Source organism: Agelaius tricolor, unplaced genomic scaffold (assembly GCF_023055355.1).
Source record: "Agelaius tricolor isolate 1412-34295 unplaced genomic scaffold, bAgeTri1.0.p SCAF_19, whole genome shotgun sequence".
Lineage (NCBI taxonomy): Eukaryota > Metazoa > Chordata > Aves > Passeriformes > Icteridae > Agelaius > Agelaius tricolor.
In genome coordinates this window covers 16,450,165-16,468,912 of record NW_027269279.1, presented here as the reverse complement: position 1 = coordinate 16,468,912, position 18,748 = coordinate 16,450,165, and the positions used below count along the sequence as shown (strand labels likewise).

Here is an 18,748-nt window from a genome sequence, read left to right as displayed (position 1 = left end):
TCACATGGGGTATGTGCTGATGGTAGGCCAATGCAGTGAGCTGTTGTCAATTTTAGGAGCTCTCCAAACAAAGACACAGAGTCTAATTTTAGAAATGAGACATTTATTCTGTGCAGGTTGCAAGGTGTAGGTTTCCACAAATCAAGCACACTCTGGAGTAAAAAGTTACATCTTTTATACAGTAAAATTTACATAACAAGCCTCTCTAATACACATCCATGTCTACCTAATGCATATTTATTTGTACGACAATCTTAAATAATGCTTGAAACACAAAGTTATTTTTCTTTATTAAGCAATTTCTATTGCAGAAGTTGTCAAGCAACATGTTTACAAAGGTGAGAAAATTCAGCCCGGGGAGACATAATTCAGCGTGAAGATATCCTGAGGAGGTTGTAAGAATGGCAGTGAATTTCTTTTACCAGTTCAGAGAGAACATTAGAATTTTCATCTAAAATAACTAACCTACTTAGATATAAATTTCAAACTCAGGTATCTCCAGAAACAATTTTATGCTGTTGGTTACTTTAATTTTACTATCTTCAGTTGCTGAGTTTTAATCATAATCTACAATACTGTGTAATTGTATTGTCAATTGATCATTTGACCATGATCAATTCTGAATCATAGTCAAATGAAATCACTGAAAAAAAAGGCATGAGAGAAAATTGAGACACAATGGTTAACATCCCCAAAATGTGAGCTTTACATCATCCAGAAGACACAATGGGATCACCACAAATTCTTTCACTTGTGTTGCTTTCTACTTCTGAGCAACTAAATGGACATATTTTGGAAAAAAAGAAGAAAGTAATATAAATATATAAGCAAACATCTGCCTGCTCAGCAGAAAATTATCTTTACAAGTATCACAGTAGTTCTGATGAAAATAAAGAATCTGGTTTCTCCAGGACCAACAGTGTTTGTAAATCAAGACAACTGCAGAAAAGAATTCAAGGTAAATTGGAATAACCCTGTAATAACCACAAAGATTCTCATACTTGATCCGTGGGTGAAATCTGAGAGTACCTGCAGGCTCCAGGAATGGACCAAGAGGGCCTAAAGGATATGGAGACTGATCTGGTACCAAGTGAACCTGCACTTCATGCTTGTCAGTTATTTTCACCAGCCTACAGTGCAAAGGATCCACGTAAAAGTATCTGGTCTCCCATATTCCACAAAGCTTTCCTCTTTGGATGGTATGAGGTCACCATCAGGCTGCAGAAATTCCCATTAATCAGCTATTTGTAAGATCTGTTTTCAGGGTGGGGAAACGAAACGCCTTCCCAAGGTGCAAGTCATTCCACAGAGAAAGCAGATATAAGGCAGGACAAAAGAAAGGACTTATAGTGAACACCAGGGGTTGGCGCCCACAACTATGACTTTTGTCATCCTTGCTCCCCACCTCTCTAAAGCGAAGGAAGGTATGAGGTGGGATGATATTTAAGGCATCCCTTAACAAAGGAGGGAATTTTTACAAGCTCTTGTGCTGTTTGAGATGCAGACAGAAGCCAGCAAGCTCACCGTATTGCCACCCAGTCGGAAAGCTCTTCAGGTACATGTGGCAGCCACAGTGCCCCTCACAAAGGACCAGCTCTTTCAAAATACTACCACTGATCTTCAAACAAGACACCAGAGCCCTCTTATTACATAAAAATTACTTACTGATAATTGAATGTGCTTATAAGGTAGATAACAATGCAAACAGCAAGCTATAATGAGGAGTGATGGCCACAGAGACATGACAGCAAGAGATGGGGATACTGCTTCTTGTGGGAAAGGATGAAAACACCCAGGTGCCTTTCAAGTAAAAGTCCTACACTTCGCAATGCCAGCAAAGGGCTTTCACAGTTAACACCCTGCCCCTGGGGAACACAGGCACCTGCTGGGGCTACTGAGCTTGGCAGAAAACTGGGGTTGCTCTTGGACATCAGGTTAAACATGAGCCAGTTGATGTGACCTTGAGGCAAATAGTGTCCTGGGCTATAGCCAGCAGGTCAAGAGTGCTGTGCCCAGGGATGGACTCTCCAGCAAAAGGGAGACAGGGACAAACTGAAGAGAGCCCTGTGAAGGGCCCCAAGGATAAAAGGATTGGAGTACCTGGAAAGAGCAGGCTTGGGGGTGGGGGGGGGGGGGGGGGGGAATATATGTAAACACCTGAAGTGGAAGTGCAGAGATGAAGGAGCCAGTCTCTCTCCAGTGGTGCCCAGTGACAGAACAAGAAGAAATGGGCACAAACTGGAACACAGGAGGTTCCCTTTAAACATCAGAAAACCAGTTTTCCCTATGAGCACTGGCACAGGTTGCCCAAGGAGGTCTTGTAGTCTCCCATCTTCTTGGAGATACTCAAACACTGCTTGGACACACTCATGGGCAGCCTGCTCTGGGTGACTCTGCTTGAGCAACGGGTTAGAGCAAATGAGCTCAAAGGCTCCTTCCAACCTCAGCCAGACTGTGATTCTGTCAAAAGACCCATGCAGAAGCCCACAAGACAAAGCTGAAGATGGCCCCATTGGGAATGTCACAGGAGGCAGGACACACTGCTTCAAGGGCTTACCGTGCTGCTGAACCCCACGTTGCACCCCAGGCAGCTCGAGGCAGCACCGCCCATCTCCCGGCCAAGTCCAATATCAACACAAGTCCATGAGAACTGCAGCCCAGCAGGCTCTGCCACATATTTACATGCAGACTCCTTTCTCCAAGAGCCCAGAAGAGGCCCATGACACTCACATGGCAACAGCACCTGCCCTCCAATAACTGCAGCCTGGAAACACACTGACCACCCCAGCAGTCAGTGTATGGGAACAGCCACTGGTACTGAGACAGGTTTTCCCAGTGACATTCCAATGGAAGTTGCTCCCAGGTGCTGGGCTGCCACAGCACAGAACACAACCTACAAAAAGCCTTCAGGAGGGGTCAGATCTCCTGGTCAGCACCGAGTCATCTTCAATGATCACTGTTTTAAAGATTCTAATGAGCATGAACTTATGCTGCAAATCAAACAACACTCTTACTTTGCTACTAAGGCACCTTGTGTTCTGTGGACAGCCACCACCATTCCCTTGGGATGTAAATTTCCCTAGAAGCAGTTTTCATGCAACAAGAGGTCTGAAGGCACCTCCCACATGGCAGAAGCCCATCTGGCTTTCCTAACTCCAAGAAGCCATGCTAACATACCCCAAACATCCCTGCAAAGCTTTTATGTGCATTCACACATGCACATTCATCTTGGCATCAGTGCCCAGTGTGATGAACAATCACTGCAGAAATCCACATTTAGGGCACACAAGTGATGCTTGTCTTCAAGAGAGAAAGAATAGAGAACATTAGGAAAACTGCTGGCATAAATCAAAATGTCTCATTAAGAGTGGACCCAAATAAGGCCTACTTTCCCTGAAGATTTCTGCAGGTGTCCCTAGCCCTTTCCTCATCCCAGCTCTACACCAACATGCTCCCTGAGCAGACCCCACAAAGGAAAGAAACAGTGTGTGCATGCTGGACCCACCTGCCCCAGACCCACCTGCCAACTGTCCTGCTGCCACCAATCACTTGCACGCTGGCAACTCTGTCCGTCCCTTCAACACGCAGGACCTTCAATTAACCTTTCTCTTTCACTATTCACCAAAAAGACACCCCAAAAAATTTAAGTAACCTTTTTATTTAACAAATACGTCTGAAAGCAGCCACTAGTTTCCTAAGTTGTTTGGGGCAGCTCCTAAGACAGCAATCACCAACAGCTTTATTTCCTTAAGACATCAAGCTAAACCAAATATTTAGCCAGTAAAAATAAGTAATGTCCTATGCACCAGTCCAAATACCAGACCACAAAGATGGTTAAGGGACTGGAGCATCTTGCACAGGAGGAGGAGCCGAGAGGGCTGGGCTGCTGAACAAGGCTCTGGGAGATCTGACCAGTGTGCTCAAGTACCTGCTGGGAGGAAGAAAGGATGAGGGGGGCAGACTCTGCTCTGGACAGGAGGCAATGGGAACAAGGGAAACCACAAAGAATTCCATCTGAACACAAGGACATATATTTTTCCTGCAAGGGGTCAGACACTGGGACAGGTGGCCCAGAGAGGCTACAGAGTCTCAATCTATGGAGATGTTCACACTCTAAGCAGGTCCTGGACAACCTGCTCCAGCTGCCCCTGACTGAGCAGGGGTGCAGGACTCAATCTCAGGAGATCAAAGACACACTAGAGGAGTCTGTGATTCCACAGACCACCAAACTGCACAAGCAATAATGACCCTATGTTCACACATATGTATTCTATATTCGTATGAAACAGATGGAAGAAAACAAAACCACCAAAAATCTAGTGGAATCCTGTATCTTTAGTAGCTGGGAGGTCATGGAAAATTGCAAAATTCTGTACTAAGCTCTGTAACGACAGCAACTGACAGCACTGCCTCATGCCAAGAAACTTCTATTCTAAATCCACTTGCCCAGATGTTTCTGCTGCCCTATTTTAGGACAAAAACATGGAGTCTCTACAACCTAAGCATTTAGAAAGTAAAGCATTAATTTGCTTTTGGCAAAGATTGATTTAAAAGACAATATAGAGAATTGTCTTAAGACAGTAATTTTGAAAAGGAAATATTCCTTATGACCTTAATGAAAAGGAAGTTGTTTCTCTGCCTGTGGCAGAGGTGTGGGAATTAGATGATCTTTAAGGTCCCTTCCAAATCAAACTATTTCATGTTTCTATGATTCTACGATTAACCCTAATTTAACAAATGATACCTGTTCATGCACAACTGCTGCATAAAGATGAACACCAAGGTGTGATGGCTCTGCACAGCTATAATCAGCCAATACAATGCACATTTTAATGCCAGAACAATGCCCACCTGTGGTTTCAGTTACTTTGAATTTAATAAATTAATATAAAGTAACTATAACTCAGGGTCCTTTGACAGGATATTGCAAAAGAACAGATCCGTTTTTCATCTCTAACCTCTCAGTGTTGATTTAATTGTAGTAATTGGCACTCATACACAGAAAGGAATCAAGACTGAGGTCAAATCCTGTTTCCAGGAGAGGATCTTCCCAGTTAGAAGAGAAGATCCCACCCAAGACTTGAGGCACAGCCCAGGAAACTGATGCTGTTGGGAGAGGTGGGATGGACAGCCCCTGGTCTCTATGGCACTGCTTCAGAGCAGCAATGCACGTTCTGGGAAGAAAACAGTTTTCTGGTTTTTGATTGTGTACAATTACCTGGTAGCCAGCAGAATTCCTTGTCATATACAGACTTTCAGCCCCATACCATGCAATTTACTGCAGAGTAAGCAGTGCATGGGAAACAGGTACAGATAAATAATGTACTTTGTTATATATACTGAGGAAAACAGCAGCTGTGTATTCCATGCAAGGCCTTGCATTAAGGGGCTTGTAGAGGCACAATGCTCACTTATTGTCATAAGAAACACATTATCTATTCCTTTTTGATAACAAGTCTTCTTGCAGACACTTCTCCCACTTACTGTGTGTAAGGATGACAAAGTATCTTCTTCATCATCGTCATCACTGGCACTTTTTAAATCTCATTTTCTAAAAATATCATTGGCAAATGGTATTCTGCACGGTTCTGAAATTTCCTTTCAGGGAATGTAACTGCCATCAGTACATTTGCTTCCAGAAAACACATCCTGTATCTAGTAAGCCCAGAAGAGAAATCCACCCCAGCCCAAAAATGCAAGATGATTCCAACTGGACTGGTCCAACCCCCATTGGCAGTCTCATTTTTTTCCCATAAATAGTGCACTTTAAAAATTATTTCTCAGAAGCTGCAAAATGCTGTCTCTACACAACATAAATAAACATCATGTACTCAGAATAATTTTTTGATCCCTACAAGCATTCTAAAGAACTTTAGGATCATTTATTAGTCCATTAATACATAATTAGAACTTGGGACTAAAACTTTTAACTGACTGGCTCTTGCTTTCAGTATCAGTAATGGACCACAAGTGTCCTCCCCACTGACTTACCAAGCTTCTTGCCCATGATTATTAAGCAACACGAACATGTCTATGAAAATCTCGCATCTGCTTTACACCATTCTCCAGTTCAACAACTATTTCATTACTACCATTTATTTTATTACTACCATTTCTTTTATTTTATTGATTACTCCATATCAAATCAGAACTTGACTCTGAGGAAAGCAACTGAATCTTAAATCTGCTCTTCCTTAGTCTAAATACAGAAAAACCCCACTTTTTAAGAAGTTTAAAGGAGATGATGTGGTGGGGATGATGTGGTGAGGATGGACTGTTTTCAGCAACAAACCTCTATTCCAGCTCACAGATTGTCACTCCGTGAGGCTGAACAGCAATCCCTACGGCTCCCAGCCTTCAAGGCTGAAAGGATGCTCTGTATTTCAGCAGGGACAGGCGCAGATGCAGCAAGATGACAAAGTGCAGATCACCTCCCCTCTGTCTTCTCTACATCCGAGCCCCTGTAACCGGAGCATTCTTCTTCCTCTCCATCAGAGGGGTCGGATTTCTCCTGAGCCACTTCCAAATAATCCCACCAGCTGGGCAACCGTGCCCCCGCTCTCCCGGGAGCGCATCCACGCTCCAGGAAACGGCAAGTGCTGACTTGGGAACAATTTTATTAAAGCTCAAGGCATAGTTTTGATACAAATAAGTTTCAAAAATAAGACGTTATACTCTAAAGGCAATTCCTTGCTCCAACGAAACAGCTTACAGCTGACATTGAGAATGCTGGATGACTGCACAAATTACCCATTTTAAAAACAATTTTTTACACCACAAATTATGCTGACCCCTCCGGATGCTGTTGGCATTGCAAACTGAATTCCTAATTCCTCAGGAATTCCACAGGATTGCAGCTATTGTGGTTCGGTTTTTTTCCCTCCCGTTATCACGGGGCAGCTCAGCCGCAGTGGCCCAGGCCCCACGGTGCGGCAGAGCAGCCGGGCCGGGCCGGGCCGGGCCGGGCCGGGCCTGTCGGTGCCGGAGGAGGCCCGGGGGCAGGTGCCCTGCCGCGTCCCTGTGGGAGGGGAAGCGCCTCGCCTCACCCGGGCCCGCCCCCGCGCTCCTCTTCTAGAAGGTACCGGCGGTCGCTGCCCCAGGGCGGCCGCCTCCCACACCACCTCCCCTCGAACCGGGCCCACCGCGGGGGGGCGGGCAGCAGGCACCCGCCAGCGGTGGCGATCGGGGCGATGGAGCGAAGGTCTGTGAGAGGTGGCCGAGGCCGCATCCCTGAGCCGCCCCCGCCACCCACTCGGCCCTCCCGCTACCCTGCACTGGGGCCCCCGCCCGGCCGTGGCCAAAACAGTCGCGGGGCGGCGGCACTCACCTCCTCGGCCTGCTTGCGCAGCGCCTTCTCCCGCTCGTACTGCGTGAGCAGCTGCTCGTTGTCCTCCCGCAGCAGCTCCAGCTCCACCTCGTGCTCCTGGTTGTCGGTGAGCACCGAGTCCAGGTTCTCCAGCACCGTTACCACCAGCGGCATCAGCTCCTTCACCACCTCCTCGTCGTAGCAGTGAATCAGTCGCTCGAACTCGCGGTAGATGCTGTTGGCGAGGCCCGAGACCCGCTCCGACATCACCGACCCCGAGCAGTAATCATCGCCCGGGTACCCCCCCACGCCGCCATCGTCTAGCTGGATCTCCAGCATCCTGCCGGCCGACAGCTCTCCACCCCGCTCCGCTCGCCTCTGCTTCAGGCCCCGCTGACGACGCCGCCGCCACCGGGCGCTGCCCCGCCCCGCTCCGCACGCGGCGTCACGGTCCGCGGGCACCGGTCGGGGCGGAGCGCGGCGGCACCGCCCAGAGCTGCTTGATCGGGGTTGGGGATTACCCGTGCTGAGAGCAGGCCCGGCGCCGCAGTGCTTCTGGCACCGGAGACAGGGGCGGCAGCGGTGACGGCGAGCCGCCCGCGCAGCACACCGCGCCGGGAGCGAGCCCGCCCGCGGCCTGTCCCGGGCCCCGCGGCAGACAAAGGCAGCGCATGCCCGGGTCGCGCCGCATCTCGGACACACACTGGCTCTGGGAGGCGCGTTACAGACCCGTCACAGCCGCGGTAGTTGTACTTCCAAGATCAGGCAGCCGTAGTTACTACAGAGAAAGCAGACAAGGACCTGTTCTGTCAGGGGTGAACTGAAAGCCAGAACGCGAAATTGGCCATCTCAAGTCTTCAAAGAAAATTCAGAACAATCCCGAATTTAATCAGTAGATTTCCCAAAGCAACAGCAGCACACACCACATGACTGGCAGAAGCTCCAGCAAATTACGGGCGGCAGCCTCTAGCACCCTCAGCAGGTGTCACAGAAGTCAGTCTGCCACATCCTGGGCTCAGCTGAGTTTGGGCTGTAAGTTGGAAGAAGACAGCAGGAATCATTCTTCTCTGTACTGAGAACAGCCTGGCAGTAGAGAGAAATAAGGGGTCGATTTGTGAAAAGGCTCCCCACACCTTCATTTGGCTGAGAGCTCTGAAGAAGAGTGTAATTCCAAGGTCATGACTAGCAATCACCCTAAAAGCTTCATCGCGGTAGATGCTGTTGCACAAAGGGAAAGAACTTTAACCCTACCCAGAAAGCCTAATTGCAATGGAAATTTCACATCTCAGTGGTAATTAAGAATTTTAAGTTTTATGACTGTTTTTTTCTATGTTACATTATCATAGCTGATTACATACTGATTGAGATTGAGAGCATAGCAGCTTTTAGACAGCTACTTTTATAGCAAAAACCTATCTGTCTCTTTAAAAAGGAGAATTGAAAGGGAAGGAATGGAAGGGAGCAGAATGGAACGGAATAGAATAATACTGAATTAAATAAGTGTAGCACACTTGGAAGGGTCCTACAATAATTGAGGCTGAGGTGTAATTAGTTGTGGGATGGATCACCAGTAGATTGTGAGACAGCTGAATGTAACAACCAGATTTTCAAATGTTTCCACACAGAGCAGACCCAGCCAAGTGCATCAAAGGCACGGGGCACGTAGATACAAGAAACAAATGTGAAAAAACTCCTGCTCAAAAATTTAAAACGCAGTAGGTCACCCATGTTAGGCCTTGATTCACTCTGTCTTGTATAGGGAACTTTATAGACCAAGAGTTGTACTGTTATTGACAACAAACACAAGAGTGTGCTTTATTAAAGGCAAGATTGCATTTAACGTATTATGAATAAAAATGTACAGGTGAACAGACAGAGAAGCAAGGCAGGCAAAGAGAAAGGTAAGATTTATTCACTAATTCCATATTACACTGAACTTCTAATCTCCTGTTATCTAGAGAGCATGTAAAAGCATTTATAAAGTTTTCTTGCATTTTGTCCACATACATAAGAAACTGAAACAATGGATGTGACACAAGCTAAAGCCTGTTGAACCACAGAGACTGATGAGCCCATGGCATTACCTACTCTTCTGACTGTAATTCCAACAGATCTAGCAGGCATCCCTGAGGGGAGGGGATATCAGCTGAAGTGCATCCTCCTTTCTACAACAGAATCCTGGTCCAGGTCCAGTGACATTGTTAAAGGTCTTGCTGAAAGACAGGAGCCTTTACTTAAATTGTACATTAAAATATACATTCCTATATTTATAAACTTCAAGTTTATAGATCAGTCAAGAAATGGCAGGAATGCTAGGTGCTGCCATGCGTGAGAAAAAAATTAAAATACCACTTCCAGATCAAAGTTAGCAAGCAAAATATTTGCTTATTCTACCCTTTTGGGGTTTTATTGCATCTAGCATAGGAGTTTATCTAAGATTCAAGTTGTTAGTTGTTTAGCACTAAAAGCAAACTAAAAACTGACTGTGCTATAGATATGCAATTGTGTTATGGCTGTAAGGGTGCTTTGCTGAAGAGCTTACCTTTCCAAGTGGGCAAAGTAAAGGCACAAGGAGTGAGAAATGGATAGAAACACTGAAACTATGCAAGGAAAATCAGGATTCTTTTGTAATAACCATATGATCTCCAATTAACTACTGGTTTGGGGTTTTTTTTCCCTTAGACAGGTGGAACTTTGCTTTGTGAAAGTGTAAGTATTTTTAGGTGTATTGGTGTGGATATTCTCAGTTCAGTCAAAGAAAGAACAGAGATAACTTCTCCCAGGCTGAGCCTGGTAATCTTAGAGGAAAAAATTTAAACAATTATTATCTCTCTTTCTGTAACCATTGTTTATAGATATTCTCCAGAGTGTGCTATTCATAGTTCACCAATAATGTGAGATGTTTTTACTTTGAGACCGATCAAGTATCACCTTAGTGAGTCACATTATAAAAAGACCTGCTACTTTCATTAAACGTTTTTGCCTTCTGATCCACCTGAAGACTGGAGTTTTCTTTCTGTCCCTGACTCAACAGCGTCATCTTGGTTTGAAAGACAGGTGTCTGCCAAGGAAGGTGGTAATCTCCCTTGGAATAGAAAATGTGACTCCCTTCCCTCCAAATTATTATAACTCTGAAATTACGGGGCTTTCAGGAAAAGGTATGATAAAAGGAATAACGGTTCTTTATAAGTAGATATATATATATATATGTATGTATAACAAGGCAAACAAATATCAACAATGGCAGCAACAACCAACCAGAAGCCCAACCACAGCCTTGTCTCAGCTGCAGGCACCTTCCCCCTTTGGTGCAGTTCTGGTCACAGCCAGCAGGGGCACTGGTGGCTCCTGGCCTGGCAGGGCGAATGCGATCATTCCCCCGCGGCTGCAGGGGGCGCTGTGGCGTGAGCGCAGCCGCTTCTCCACACGGTGATGGCAACTCATCTGGTGGGACAGAGAGAAAAGGGGCTTTATTTACAAACGCACAGGGTCAGCCAGTCCCAGGGCCCCTCCAGGTGGAGAAATGGGCTGCAGCGGGAATCTCGGAGCACTGGCTGAAACAGCAGAGGTGGGCGCCTAGGGTGACAAACAAAATGTAGCAGAAAACCTTAGCTTTAGCAGGAGCTGCAAGCATTGGATGGATGCGGCTTGCTGGGTTAGGGTGTAGCAAGAAAGGCCAAGGCAGCGGCAGAAAGCAGTGGGCTGGGCAGCAGCAGCTGGGCTTCTCTGTAGCAGTGGCCGCACACACCCAGGAGACGCACCCTTGGGGAAGAGGGAAGAGTTTGAGGTTCTGGGTTTTCCCTGGCAGCACCCCAGTAGATGGTGATGGTCCTTTCCGGTCAGATCAGGTATTACTAAGGTCCCAGTTAAATGGCTGCTCTTAGGAGCAGAGTCTCACCCACAGTAAGGAAGAAAGCAGTAATGGGCTGGACTCCACAGCAGCAGCAAATTACCCCGTGGTAGCAGCAGCCCAACTGTTCCCCTCTGAGCCCTAGAGCGAAAGAAGAGCCAAGCCAAGCCCCCTGACCCCCCAGCAAAACATCTCCAGCTATCTTTGCCCTTCCCAAGAGAAAAGCCCCCGGCTAAGTCTGCAGCCAGCTGAACCCCTTCCCCCCACCTTGGGCACTGCTTTTGTCTCTCTTAAGTGCTGGTCGTTATTATCTCTTAGGCAACAGATGGGAGAAAATTCCCTGAGGGGGGAAAAAAATCCTAACATTAGGTTTCTACTTTGATGGCATACAACCAACAAAAATATGATCTTGTTTTTAGTACCTAGAATTCACATTCAACTAGTACTGAGCTGAAATTCAAGGTGTTGTTTCAACAGCAAAAGATGGACCACAGTACCATAGGACAGTTGCGGTAGAGGAAGAATTTATGTAAACCGGGTTTTATGTGAGAAACAGAGTTCACTTTCTAAAATTTTTTAAAGTTTAATACATGATAAAAGAAGAATTTAGTGCTGGGGTGCTTTTGGCCAAAGACCACACTGGTAGCTTAAAATCATGTTCTCTATATACAGTTACATTGCTGGGGTTACATGCATATTCATTAGGTTATAGATGAGTGAATGGTTGACTCTCACAATTAAGGGGTGAACATTATATGTATGTTAAAAGAAGTTTTATAAATATATAGTTATGTTACTGCAATGTGCTCCCTCCCCCCACTATGTGTTATCATGGGATGGTCTTGGGAATCTGGGGATTTGGGAAGGTTGGCTTGTTACTATGGCAGCACCTGACCTCCAATCAGAATGTAAGAAAGCGACCTCTACCACTGGACAGCAAGGTAGGAGTTGACTGACAAGGCTTTAGGAGAAGCTAGCAATAAAAAAGGCAAATTATCCATCTTGAAGATGAGCCGGCCACGTGGTAGGCAGCCATGGGAAGCTTCCAGTGCTGTTTTCTGGTTTGAAAGCAAAACCAGTGAGAGACTCCAAATGAGAAATACAATTTATTAGGAAAAGGGGAAAGAAAACCAAAATACATGCAATAATACAAAAGAAAAACCACTGACAAAATCAGAATACTGTTGTGTTGTACTAAACAGTTTATTTAGTTGTTTTGCACTGAGTGATTGGAGTTTTTGCACTGAGTGGTCCTTATATTGCACTGAATAGTTGATATCACATGGTTTGTTCTTCCCCCCATCACATGGTCTTTCCCTCACCCACCCCTGTACCCCCCTGCTGGTCTTTTCCTGGGTTACCCCTCCCCTCGCCACTCCTCGCTGGTATCCCATTGGCTGTGGACCTCCTCCTCCGCCCCCCATTCCCCCGGGTATAAAAATCTCCCACCGTCAAGCCACGCCCTCTTTCTCATCTAGGGAGTCACCAGAGCCTAAGGTGTCTCCTAGCAAGTCAATAAACAGAGGATGTCCGTCCCCACGGGGAGAAGAGCGCTTCTCGTCTTTCGCTTTCGTCTAAGTAAGATCGTGTGGGCTCTGGTCAATAGCTAGTTGGAGTGGACCCACACAGCCCATCCGAGCCACGGTCTTACAGAATACAACCTGACACCCCATTGGTCAGGGTGTTGGCAGCAGTCCAGTTGGATTGGTGGCTGCAGTCCTCCTGGAGTGGCAGATGCAGTTATGTTGGAGCAGTGATCCTGTAGAAAGGGTGTAGTCTTCCTCTGAAGATCCAGTAGGAAAGATGGCTGTTCCTCTGGGAATCCAGTGGAGAGACTGACTGTTCTGTCCCAAATCCCAGATTATATCCAGGTGGGGATGCTTAGCTTCTTTCCCCCTGGGTGGAGCGTCTCACAATGGGCTGTTATCATTCTCTGAGTCGTGGTGGGTCCATTAAACAGAAATGGCTCCTGGAGGGAGTTATCTCTGAGTCATGGAGAAAGGCATTGATAGGCCCATTAACAGCAGATAAGGAAAAAACAATGCCCCTCCTGGTTTCAACAGCTTTTGAGGATGGGAATAGAATACATCTTAATATTGTAACCTAGGATATGCTGTTTTTCCTTATTTAGTCCTTTTGTTGCATTTTTGATAAGGTTGAATAAACCTTATAAAAATTTTTTAGTGAGCAGTTGTTTCTCACAATTAGTTTATACATTATTAAACATTCCTTTGAGTTTTTGATGTTCCAGGAGCTCTTGTTTGGTTTTAACCTCTTGTCTGCAGGATATTCTGTAGATTAGGTCTGTATATTTTATTTCTTCCTGTAGTTCTATCCTGTTGTTTCACACTCCCTGATAGCACAGAGTCAATAAATCTTTCCTGGATGCTTATGCTCTGTTTTTTGTCACTGTTATCTTATCACTTGGAGAGGCCAGTCTGCAGATGTAAGAAACAGAATTGATTTATACCTTTCTCTGAGTTAGTTACATAAAAGTATTTTAGTCTCTATTTTAACATTGTGCTAAAGCCTACAATATATTTATCACACTACTATTCATATTAACTATACAGTGCATATGTTAAAAACAGGACCATGCTCCCAGTATCAAAAGTGATTTCAGCATTTATTATAATAAAAAGGCTTAAAGCAAGGGGCCTGGAGGCCGAGCAGGACTGTTCCCATTGAGGATGCTGCAGCGCTGGCGCTGGGGCTCCTTGAGCAGTGATGTCCATGATGTTCCAGGTAGAGCAGCACAGATTCAGTGGGTCAGAAGCCCCTTCTTATCCTGGTTTTTGTCCCTTTGGATTGGTTTCTTTTTGGATCCTTCATTTGCATGAAGTTTGAAGGCACTTGTTTGGCCCATTACAGTTCTGTCCAGGCTGGCTCGTTTCACTTGGGAGGTGGTGCGCTTTACTTCGGTGTATTATGGTACGTTGAGTAGCATATTTCTTATAACTACCCTTTTAACCCCTTTTACCATAACCAAACTAACAGTACATGCTTAACAATTATCAACTATTTTACAACAGTTTCTAACCTATTTTTGACACATAAAATAAACTGACAGATTATACTATTTAACTACTACTATTTAAAGTAGTTAAAAGTAAGTATAAGTTGTACTGTATCAAAATACTTGTGATGCAAAAAGCTAATCTATGAATGTGAAAACCAATATTATATTATCATCTATAACATTTACAAGTGATTATTCTTGTTTAAAAATACATGGACAGCAGGAACTACTTGTGCTTTCTTTCAACAAGGCAGTAGTATATGGAGGGGTGACTGACAAGCTTTAGCTCCTGGGATAGGAGTGTATAAAATCTTTTTTAAAAGGTTTATTTCTGTCTAGAATAAGAACTGGTTAGTGGCATTCCTATTTAAAATTTTAAAAGGAGCTTGTGATTTGGCTTCAAATTGTCAGGAAAATTCATGCACAAACACCAGAGGTTTATGTCCAAAAAGGAGACAGAGAAGTCTCGTAACTTTATTTGAATAAAGGGAAAGGTCATGGGGCATTTCCCCTGGGGTCTCTCAATATTTGGTGGACACAGCCTCCTTTTTATCCTAATTTCCTGGCCGCACGTCACTCTTTCTTTCCCCATTGGCTGAGGTACTTGACAGATACAGACTTTCTGAAACGCCCAATACCTGAAATGCCTAATACATAAGACCCTCTTCTAATGTATAACCCCCCCTTTGTCTTTTTCTTGTGTCACTCAGTGGAATTTTTTACAGAATTTATGGCTATTTTCATTGTTTCTTTAATCTCTCAGTATTCAATTTAATTTATCAGCAGACCTGCAGTTTGTTTGTAAAGACAAATCTCTCATTCCATTTATCAATCAGTGGAATCCTTCCCATTGTTTCTTTTATCTCTTAGTATCTAGCTTTATTTACCAGCAGATCCACATTTTGTTTGTAAAGACAAGTCCCTCATTCCTTTCAAAACAGTTTAATGAAGTTCAGAAGTTTATTCCATGTTGCAGTGTGTCCCATTTCCTCTCACCTATCCCATCCCCCTCAGGTGTGCCAACCTTTCACCCTCCCCTTTTGCCCTCCTGCCTGGCACCTTCCAGCAAGGCGTCATGTGATTGGCAGATGCCCCCCAGGCCTGGGCTCATTGGTTTGTCCTAGCGTCCACATCCCCTGACCCTTCCCCTGCTCACACCTGGTTGGCCCTCACCTGTCCGTCCCCTCCCCCTGGCCCCGGGGCTTAAAAAGGACACGAGACCATGCAGTCGGGGTCTCTGCCGTGGGTCTCTGCCATGGTTCTGTCTCCGTCTGTCTGGCTGGAGCTGTTGCCAGATTCAGAAATCTACCATGCTACAATAAACTCTGGATCTAAGCTACACGGCAGATCCCGCTCCTTTTCTCTTCACTGCTGTCTGAACCTTTGCTACCAAAGGTAAACTGAGTTCCTGTTTTGCCTGGACTTGTTCTGAGCGCCCAGCTGCAGCACCTAGCCAGCCAAAGGCATCTCTGGGGTGAAAAATGCCACAGCTGCCGCCTTTGGTCCAGCAGCGAGGCCAGACGAAGCCACGCAGGACACACCCCAAAACATTCGGGGCTTAATATTTAATAATTCCATATTTGTTAAGGTCAGGAAAACCCATTGTGGTACTTTTACAAAACCTCATTTGTCAAGTAATTTCTGAACTGTGACTGGTGGTGACTGGTGCTTTGGCCAGGGAATGTGTGTTATACAGGTTGTCAGCCTTTATTTTTAAATAGACAACCTGCCATGTATCTTGGAAACCTTTACCAGTATGTGCACCTTTAAAGTTTTAATTTTTAGTTTACAACCACAGGGTGAAAGCAGTTGACCAACAGTTAACTCATGTAACCATGAGTAAACTAGTGAGTCAGCAAATATTAATCACAAGCCTAAGAAGCAGGATGCACCTTAGCTTTGTTAAGATAAGAGAAACAGAACGCACCTTGTCAAGATAAAAGGAACAAAACCTGTTGAAACTGGCACAGAAAACGTGTAACCAGCCAGCAAAGCACTGGGCGTGCTTCAGAAAGGTGAAAAGCACAGAGTGAGGAAGACTGCCAGTCTTTGGCAGAACAACCCCTGAGGAAGACCCAGAGCCTTCTTCAATGCAACCACCAGAGTACACTGTGCTTCTGTGTCACGTATGCTAATGATATTAATAAACTTCTAAGAATTGATTTGTATAATCACTCCTATTGCAAGGAATGTAATGAATATGCATGACATTTAACCATATATTATGCTGTGTAAAAGTGCTGGGTAGCGTGTTAGGAGGAGCAATCCCCCACATACCCACCTCACTGAGTCAGTCTCTGAGGTGACTCTTAGCTCAGCATTGGAGTGAATCAGGAGCTATCTCAAATCAGACATCATCCTTGTTAGGTTCTCAAAGACCACAGACTCTACTATTTCTGTTTGTTCTATTCTTGTCTGACTGCGGACTCTGTGTAGTTGTCTACATTATTATAGAGTTCTATTAATTAAATGGGCTGAAAAAAAAGATAAAACTATGGGTTGGATACATTCACAACCAGGAAATTTTTGTATAGACTAGTTGTGTCCATCTAAGCACCCCATCATCGTTTGGCAAACAATACTCTTGTTAGTCAAAATGTAATTAATGGCTTCAGTGTAGCATTTTGCTTTCTCTAACCAACAGAGAAACAGGCGAATGTGTTCCCTCTAATCCTTTATATTGCTTCAGTGTAGTAAGTGGCACTGAAATAAGTGTGCACAATAAACAAAATAAAAACATGTTCAACCAGGGAAGACTGTGAAAATACCAAGCAGGATCTCAGGCTGCTGCTCCCTGTTCAACACTAATGTTACATCAAGGAGGTGTTTGGAAGTTTCTGATAGCAACTGTACCCAATGCTTCAGTGTGCAGAGGATGGGGAAGGGAAAGGGAAATGGAAAGGGAAGAGAAGGAAAAAGGAAAGGGAAGCAGAAGGGGAAGTCAGGCCTTGTAGGGAAGTCTCAGGAGAGGTTTTGTTTAGTGTTCATAAAACATTAGTGAAAGCAACTTTCATTCTGGGTGAAACCCCCAAGATTCACAAACATGGATTTCTGCATCCCTGAAAGCAACTCCAACTCTTTCTTCATACTCTATTTTATTTAACTTCTTTAAAGAACATAAGAAAGCAGAGGTGAATTCACTATAAGCAGTGTGATTCTGTATTTGAAATGCTTCAGATAGTTATATTTTTTACAACATTTTGATCAAAACACAGATTTATAAATTTTGCTGTAACGTTTTTAATCATCTGATTTGATGAAGGTTGAAGTGCCCTGCTCATTTCTGTGCTGAGGTGGTTTGGCAACAGAAAAGTTATTTTCTCCCCTGCCTTCTGGACAATGTTAAAAATGGCACCTTTGCCTAAAGCAAATGCGTTTTGCCACAGTCCCCCAAATTAGCATATATCCAGTTACCATCCACCTTTTGATCTGTAACAATAAACTGCTGGACTTGTGCACTACCTACCTTGTTCCCAACACTCACAGCTGAGTGTCTCTCAAGGTCCCCTCAGAACTCTGTTATCTATCAGGAAATGATGGTTGAGTGGTGCAGCATTGTGCTAATTGCCAAACCTTAAGTGAAGTGGGATCTACTCCGAGGAACAAGTAGGATAGAGTCTTCCAGCCCTGTATTCCATTTCCTGTCTTCCAGCCCTGTATTCCACTAATTCTCATTGCTGTGTTATTGATATCAAAGTGTGCTTTTCAGGGAAGGTGATAATAACATTCACAGTGGATATAAACATCACAAGTGCATACAAAAGTGTAAGTAAGTTCAGAGTTGGTTTGTTTCTCCCAACTTGCATGCAAGCTTTATTAATTTTTTCATGCATATTAAAACAATGAGTAGACCTTGAACTGAAGGTAAATAAGATTTCCTGAATGAGGCTGTAATATATGTTGGGAAATAATTCATGCTATAAAAGAAAGTATTTTATAAAGATTGTGAAATCCAAACAAGTCTCTGACCACAAGCAGCCCAAGAGGCAGACGACTATTCGACTATTCGAATTCCAAAATTCCTGAAGGCGGCAGGAGAACAATCGGCAGTTAACTTATGAATAGACGCACCCAGCGCGATGATCTCGAGCCAAGTCGCCAGAAAGATACATGTGAATACCCGACTTCCCGGGATTCAATCAACGCTGGCTATCAATCAGGAAACTGCGATTTCCCAGCTCTGCACAGTGAAAGAACCAACTATGAATATGCAGAGTTACAAAAGAAACTGGGACTCCTCCACCTCGGGCACAATAAACTGTATAGAACGGGGAAGGGTCCAATGCGATAGAGGTCACATCCAGGTTCACCCAGCACCGAACCCGAGCTCGAACCCGAGCTCGACACCGTCTCTTTGGCTGTGGTGGATTTGAGGACCGTATTTTGGTCACAGAAAAAGATTAATAAATCTTTTCGCATTTTTGATAATTTGGCTTTTGATTGATCATTTATAACAAGGCCAAGATGTTCTAGCCTGCTGAACTTATACATTTTACTCCCTGCCCTACACAGTATCGAGTGGACAAAAAAAGCAAGCTATGTTATACATAAACCGTAGCCTCTGCTAGGACGG

At 44.7% G+C, this 18,748-nt stretch overlaps 1 protein-coding gene across 27 annotated transcripts in view; it reads right to left on the bottom strand.

Moving 5' to 3' along the window:
* The window catches only part of MAPK8IP3 (mitogen-activated protein kinase 8 interacting protein 3), a 73,921-nt gene extending 65,988 nt beyond the window's left edge, over window positions 1–7,933 (bottom strand). For 15 of the 27 annotated variants that reach the window (XM_071444632.1, XM_071444637.1, XM_071444641.1 and 12 more), the window contains exon 1: window positions 7,328–7,932. In XM_071444632.1, the coding sequence (XP_071300733.1) occupies window positions 7,328–7,645 (318 nt within the window). In that variant the 5' untranslated portion in view covers window positions 7,646–7,932. Of the gene's footprint in view, window positions 1–7,327 lie in introns of all 27 variants that reach the window. The other 12 variants (XM_071444628.1, XM_071444629.1, XM_071444635.1 and 9 more) reach the window with 2 other exon arrangements.
* Window positions 7,934–18,748: the final 10,815 nt, after the last annotated feature.